Here is a 7,166-nt window from a genome sequence, read left to right on the forward strand (position 1 = left end):
GAAGAACTTGCAGTTGTCCAATAAATCACCGTTGCTGGCCGTCTTTGCTTCGTCCTGAGTACCCGCCTGGCCTGTTCCTGCCTGCCTGGCACATGTCCCTCTGGAGGGATCCCTGGGCCTGACCCTGCAGCTCAGACTGCTTCTGAGGTTGGGGGGTGGGGACACGGGGTATGGGGGCACTGCCTGTGGGGCAGCCAACTTCCCAGCAGTATCCCACGGTCCTGCTGCCCACAGGGACTGCTGGAAGAATGGAGCCCTTCTCCCCGTGGCACCTTCTGGGGCTGAGATCAGTTGTCCCCCAGGTGGCCTTACTTCCCCACGATCCCTCCTGACCCATAGCTTGTGGAAAACCTCAGGTCCCCGTGGAGAAGTGTTGGGGACTCCCGCATAGGCAGTGCTGGCCTGGGGCTGTGGGTGACGGCTTGGCTCAGGGGCTCCTCCCGGGGATACCAGGATCATGGGGCAGCCTGCGGAGAGCCAAGGACACTGGCCTGGACTTCCAGGCTGCCCAGTCCCGGTGCCTGGTGCTGACCCCTGAGAGAAGATGGTCCTGAGGCTGGCCTCGCCCCCACTGCGGGGCATCCTTTGGTCTTTGCTGGGCCATGTGGCCATGGCTTTGGAGTGACCTCCCTGCAGGGCCCGCCGCCAAAGGCAGGTACTTGCGGGAGGAAGCCTGATGCCAACCAACGTGCGGGTGGCCCCGAGTCGCAGGAAGGGGGTCCGGGGAGGAACCCCAGGGCCCTCTCCAGGACTGCAGGGGCTGGTCCGGCGGTGGCCGCGGGGTCCGGGGGCTCTGGGCAGGCGAACAGGGCCGGGACGGGCCAGAGCCCGCCCTGCGGCCCCCGGGGAGGGGTCCGGCCGGCGGCGCGGGGCGGGGCGGGCGGCGCGGCCCCTCCCGGGAGGCGGGCACGGAGGGCGGGCAGGCAGCGGAGGCCGGAGCGGCGCCGAGCGCGCGGAGGGAGGAGGCCGAGGGCGGAGCGGAGCGCGCGGGCGCGGCGAGCGCGGCGGCCCGGCGGCCGAGCGACCCCGGGAGCGGCCGCGTCCCTGCCCGCCCCGCCCGCCGCGCCTCCTCCCCGGCGGGTGCGCGGCGGGCTGACCTCTGCGGAGGCGGCGGGGGCCCAGCATCGGGCCGGGGCCGGGGGGGCGCCGGGGCCGGGGGGCGGCGCTCCGGCCCGGCCCGGCCCCGCCCGATGTCCATGAGCGCGAACACCATGATCTTCATGATTCTGGGGGCGTCGATCGTGATGGTGAGCGGAGGGGCTTCCCGTGCGCCCGCGCCCGCCTTCCGCGCCCGCGCGCCGCCTCCCCCACCTCCCGCGCCTTGTTTACCGGCCCGCGCGGCCTGCGCTCCCCATCCCCGGGCTGCCCCGCGCTCCCCATCCCCGGCCTGCGCTTCCCATCCCGGGCTGCCTCGCGCTCCCCGTCCCCGGGCTGCGCTCCCCGTCTCCCGGGGCTCCCCATCTCTGGCCTGCGCTTCCCAACCCGACTGCCCTGAGCTCCCCGATTCTGGAGCTGCCGCGGGCACCCCTGTCCCAGGCCAGCGCTCCCCCACGCCCAGCGCGCCGCCCCCCACACCCCGGGCCCCCGGCCATGCCCGCTCCTCGGCGCTGACCGGTCATGGGCTCTTCCAGGCCATCGCGTGCTTGATGGACATGAACGCACTGCTGGACCGATTCCACAACTACATCCTCCCGCACCTGCGGGGCGAGGACCGGGTCTGCCACTGCAACTGTGGCCGGTGAGTCCGCGCCCGGTGGGGCACACGCGTGATCACACATGTGCGGCGGCGGCGGGGCCCACTGGGGCACGGGCAAGCCCCAGGCAGGCCTGGCTGCAGGACTGCGCTAGGCCCGTGGGGGAAGGACTGCCCAGCCTCCGCTGGGCACCTGGGGATTGGCCAATCGCGTTCCAGGAGGGGGAGCATGCCTGAGTAGTTAGGACCCCCTCCCAAAATGCCTTTAGAGAAATGGCCTGTGCCAGGGTGATGGGCAGAATGGGCCCCAGGCCTCCTGGTCCCGGGCCTGGAGGCCAGGAGAGCCACAGCCCAGCCCTGTGGGTCAGGAGGGATCCTGCGCACGGCTGTGCCCACAGAGTACACCGTCCTGCCTGGGCCTTGCACTCCTGTTCACGAACTTTCCTGCAGGCCAGGTACAGGGAGGTGCAGAAGGTCAAGGTGGGCAGGGCCTACCTTGAGGGGCCTCCGGTCCAACCCTCTCACTGCACAGAGGAGGAACTGAGGCAAAGCTGGGTGTGGCTTGTTCAAGGTCATTCAGAGAGCCATGGGAGGGCCCAGGCCCCTACACCCACCGTGTGAACGCCCCCATTCCGTGCACGTGTCCTAACGGAGTCTTCCTGGCCATGCATGTTTGTACGTCCATGTACAAAATAAACATCTTCTCACGAGACGCGCATGTGTGTACTGTCTGTGCATATACATGTGCGTACACATAGCACACACACATCTGCACGCACACCGGCCCCACGGGAAGCCCTCAGGCTGGGACCCAAGAGAAAACAGAAGGATGCTGGGGTGGATAGAGACTTGGCCAAGGTCACACAGCCAGTGAGGGACTGGGGGCCCCAGCCCAGAAGCTGTGCTCCTCACCCCTGTCCTGTATTTCTGCCCCAAGGGACACGTGCGCATACACGGTGGGTGGGGGTGTGTGTGTAAGAGAGACAGGACGGCTTCACGCCTGTGGGTGCCGAGCAGCATATGGGAGCAGAACCCAGACATCGGGGAAGGTAGAGAGGGGAGTGTAATGAGCCTCGCATGTGCTGTCCCAAGAACCATCGAAAGAGTTTGCTGGGGGCGGTGGAGGTGGCCACCCTTTCCCAGAGATCCCTGTGTTCGTTCCTGCCGCACACAGCCCCCAGCTAAGGAAAGGCACGAGGTCAGTCCCATGGTCTCCTGGGGCAGCCGTTACTATAAGCAGGTTAAACCGGGGTGGTCTGGAGACCCTCCCCGAGGCCGGCAGTGTGCACACACGAGGCCCAGGCTCTAAGTCCCGTAACCATGAGGAAGGCACATTTTACATGTGTGTGGGCTGTGGTGTCCTGACCCGCGTATATGTGCCTGTGACTTCCCAGCAGGACCCCTCAGGGCAGCCAGGGGGTGTTTTCAGAGCGTCACCTGGAGTCCCATGTGGACTCGAGTGGGACGAGCGCGCACAGAAAGCCGCTGAAGCGAGCCATGTGCGCGCAGGCTAGCGCGTCCGTGGCCGCAGAAAACCCGAGAATGGCCCCCGCTGCTGGTGTAGAGTTCTGGGCGTGTGTCCACATCGCTTCCTATGGGACATGTGGATCCCGTGTGCAGCTCTTACACAGCGACCACATACGTGTGTACGCACAGCACATGCATGGCACACAGCATCCAGCGGAGGGCGTGCGAGTGTGTCTGCAGAGAACCGTGTTGCACATGAATATCCCTGTGTGAACCGTGCACACGAGTCGCCGCAACGGGCTCGATCCGTGTGCGCATACACCGTGAGGCACGAGCCTGCCCATGTGTATGCCTCCGCCATGCCCACGTGGAGAGTTTCATACAACCGACATGTATGTAAGTGCTCCTAGTGTACGTGCCAGCAGGCAATGTCTGTGTCACCCGGGGATGGCTGTGCGCCGGGCTGAGTGCATGTGCGCCCGCATGTGACCCGCGCTGGGCCTGTGCCTGGGCTAGCATGCACACACGTGGAGCTCGTGGCCCCGAGTCCGTGGTATACACGCATGCATGTGGCCGGCGTGTATATGCGACATGCCTCGGACCTCACAGGCGCGTGCAGCATGCATGGCCCAGGTGACACACTTGTGTGTGCCTCATGAGAGTCCGTGCGCTCATGTGAGACCTGAGCCTATGCCCCCAGGGACCCCACTTGGAGGGGGAGGAGCGTACAGGGCAGAGAGGAGCTGCAGGTGGCAGGCCAGGGACAGGGTTGCAGGCAGTGACCTCTGACGGCTGGAGGTCCTGAGCCACCAGGGCCACTTGGGGTCCTGGCCTCGCCCTGCTCGTGGGGCACCAGGCAAGTCTCTGACTCCTTTGGCAGCTTGATCTTCAAGTTCCCTGCCTCGACCAGCTGTGTGTCCTGAGGAAGGCCCTGGCAGGGGTCATGGGCTCAAAAGGCTGGGTAAAGCAGGAGGGGACAGTGACGCCCTGTTTTAGCAGCCCCTGCACGGCCTGCCTGGCCTGGTGCATCCCAGATGAGCGGGACCCCGAATGGGTCATGAGTGGCGCCTGCTCCTGAGGAATCGGAAGCCGCTGCTCATTCTGGTGCCGACTGATAGTTTTCCACCACTTACGGGACTGACAGTAGCTGCGGACAAAGGGATCTGGCTGTCTTCGCTACTGACTCGGGGTTGGTGGCCTCCACGCCACTGGGCTGTGGCCAAGGCCCCACCACTGAGCAGGATGGCCTCCAGGAGTTCCCAGAAGGAGCAGGAGGGGTGTGAGGAGAGGCCCGCCTGCCGCCATCCCTGCTGGGCTCCTACGGGGAGGAAGACGCGGTGTGGACTGCACGGGTAGAGAAGGAACAGCCAGGGATCAGGGAGGAGTCGTGGGGTTTCCGGATTTTTGAGACGGTCCCTGTGGGGGAGTCTGGACCAAGGCCAGTTGCGAGGCTGGGGGGAGGGGAATAGGGACCCAGCTCTCAGCGGAACACCAGGCGGAGGTGCCACCATCTAACTGAGGGGAAGATGGGGAGAAGCAGGTTTGGGGAGGGAGGAGCTATTTTTAGGTATGAGTTTGAGGTGTCTGTAGATCCCACGTGGAGACGCTGCACAGGCAGCCAGAGCTCAGAGCAGACGGGGTGGGGGGGGACTTGGCGGGGGGGGGGGGGGGCTGTGCTAGAGAATTGAAAAGACCAGGAAAGGGGCCGGGGGAGGAGGGGGAACCATGAGAGGTGGCCCCCTGGGCAGGAGGGCTCCAGAGCGGTCCCTGCACTGCCAGGCCAGAAGGGGCTGCAGCCAGTGATGGTGACGGGGCAAAGGGTGGACCCCACAGGTCCCTCTCCTGGGCTCTCCAGTAGGCCGAAGCCCAGGTCGGGGTGGGGACAGATCCAGAGTCTGCTGTCGATCTCCTGAGCACGGCCTCCCCACCCAGGATCTCCAGGCCTAGGAGGGGATCCAGACAGGCCTGCGACTGGAAGGAAGGAAGCACGTGGGGAGAGTTCAGAGTTGCTCAGAGGCAAGGCTGGACAGCGGAGGGGAGGGAGGCTGAGAAACACTGCACAGGGAACACATGGGAGTCCAGGGAACCCCAGACAGCTGGAGCATCCCCGGAGCTGCAGGCAGGCCACGGACATGCAGCTCTGTGGGGACAGGGGCAGGAGAGGGGGTGAGAGATGGACACTGGGCAGAGCGCCCTGGACCTCCACCCCAGAGAACTAAGGAACGGGGGTGCCTGCAAGGGATGAAGGAAGAGAAGGAAGACCAGAGGCCCAGGACAGGGCTGACCCACTTGGCACTGGGCAGCAGGGAGGACGACGAGATGGCCTGTGGGAGGGGAGGCCGAGGCCCTGCCCCTGGCTGGGGACAGCCTGCCCTGGGCCTTCGCCCTGGAACGCTTGTTCACCTGCACTGTGTTCCCGTGACCCTGCACCGCGGCCTCCGAGCCCCCCCCGCCGCCCCCCGGACGGAGGAGGGAGGAGGGTGACGAGTGGGCGGGCTTCACTCCCACCGCGGACCACAGCCCCTTCCCGACCTCAGCTCCGCACAAGGGCCGCTTCAAGACCAGCAGGGCGAACGGGTACCGCGTACCGCCGGGGGCGCCGCCCGCCCCGCGGGAGAGGTGCCAGCCCGCCCTGCCGCCCCCAGGCACCACATCCACTACGTGATCCCTTACGACGGGGACCAGTCGGTGGTGGACGCCTCCGAGAACTACTTCGTGACCGACAACGTCACCAAGCAGGAGATCGACCTCATGCTGGGGCTGCTGCTCGGCTTCTGCATCAGCTGGTTCCTGGTGTGGATGGACGGCGTCCTGCACTGCGCCGTGCGCGCCTGGAGGGCCGGCCGGCGCTACGGTGAGTGAGGGCGGCGGCGGGCGCGCATCCCCGGAGCCCCGGCCCCGCCCCTCCCCTCCCCGCCGCGCCCCGCCCGCACCAGAGCACGCCTCCCTCCCTCCCCGGCCACGCCCCCACCGGGCTCACGTCCCCGCCCTGCCACGCCCCCACGAACGCCCCGCCTTCGGCCCTCGCCACGCCCCCTCCCAGGCCGCTTCTCCGCTCGACCACGCCCCCAGCGCCGCCGCGCCCACGGCTTTCCGCGGTCCCGCCCCCCGCCCCCGTGCGCGCCTCCGCCCCGACCCCGCGCTGACCGCACCCCCGCCCCGCAGACGGCTCGTGGACCTGGCTGCCCAAGCTGTGCAGCCTGCGGGAGCTGGGCCGGCGGCCGCACAGACCCTTCGAGGAGGCGGCCGGCAACATGGTGCACGTGAAGCAGAAACTCTACCACAACGGCCACCCGAGCCCGCGGCACCTCTGAGCCGCACGCAGGACTCGCGGGGCTTCGGCCAACGCGCCCACGCACAAGGGACTGGACGGCCGCCCGGGGCCAGGGCGCCCGCGGCCGCCGGGCGTGTCCAGCGGAAGGTGCTGTCTCCTCTTCTTTTTATAAAGGGGGTCGGGGCGGGGCAGGCCGCCGGCCGGGATGGGGGGGGGGGGAGAGACCCCGGCCTCCGGGGCCAGACAGGGCGCGGGGACGGGGGCGGGCGGGAGGCGCGGGCACCCGTGCGGGCGGCCGGGACCACCTGCTCGCCCCGCGCACTGCGGTCTCCCCCGCACCCGCGCGGGGACCATGTCTGTTACTTAAGCCCGGCCGCTTCTGGTGCGGGGGAAGCAAGGCCGGGAAAGGGGCTCCGCAGGGAATGGGGCCGGCTCCCGGCCGCGCCCACGTCTGCACACGGGAGCACGTGCATGGGGCGTGTGCGTCCGCGGGCCGCAATGGGGGTGGGGGGCGGGGGGCGGGGGTCCGGTGGAGGCCCTGGCCTATAGCAGCAATAAGGCCCCTGAGCCCCACTGCGGCAAGTGCGGCCACCCTGCCCAGGGCATTCCCGGTCGGGCGCCTCACTGTGACCCCCACCCCTGCTGGTCAGTAAATTCTCCAGAAAGCTCCAGTCTCGGCCTCTTCTTTCATTGCTGAACCTGTGACCCCTTCAAGCGTCTGCCCCTTGAATC

At 67.8% G+C, this 7,166-nt stretch overlaps 1 protein-coding gene across 1 annotated transcript; it reads left to right on the top strand.

The window, feature by feature from the left end:
• The first annotated feature begins 999 nt into the window (after positions 1–999).
• On the top strand, positions 1,000–7,105 carry TMEM240 (transmembrane protein 240). The gene is made up of 4 exons (XM_047725844.1): positions 1,000–1,247; positions 1,632–1,738; positions 5,806–6,014; positions 6,326–7,105. Exons 1-4 carry the CDS (start codon positions 1,191–1,193, stop codon positions 6,472–6,474), a joined length of 522 nt encoding a protein of 173 aa, XP_047581800.1. The 5' UTR covers positions 1,000–1,190; the 3' UTR covers positions 6,475–7,105.
• Positions 7,106–7,166: the final 61 nt, after the last annotated feature.

This window comes from Lutra lutra, chromosome 4 (assembly GCF_902655055.1).
Source record: "Lutra lutra chromosome 4, mLutLut1.2, whole genome shotgun sequence".
NCBI lineage: Eukaryota > Metazoa > Chordata > Mammalia > Carnivora > Mustelidae > Lutra > Lutra lutra.

What these genes read in the sequence shown, in the direction of transcription:
- TMEM240 (XM_047725844.1), top strand. Translation starts at nt 1,191, where the DNA reads ATGTCCATGAGCGCGAACACCATGATCTTCATGATTCTGGGGGCGTCG. An exon ending in TGGGGGCGTCGATCGTGATG is followed by an intron (nt 1,248 to 1,631) that starts GTGAGCGGAGGG and finishes GGGCTCTTCCAG; the next exon opens with GCCATCGCGTGCTTGATGGA. An exon ending in TGCCACTGCAACTGTGGCCG is followed by an intron (nt 1,739 to 5,805) that starts GTGAGTCCGCGC and finishes TGCCGCCCCCAG; the next exon opens with GCACCACATCCACTACGTGA.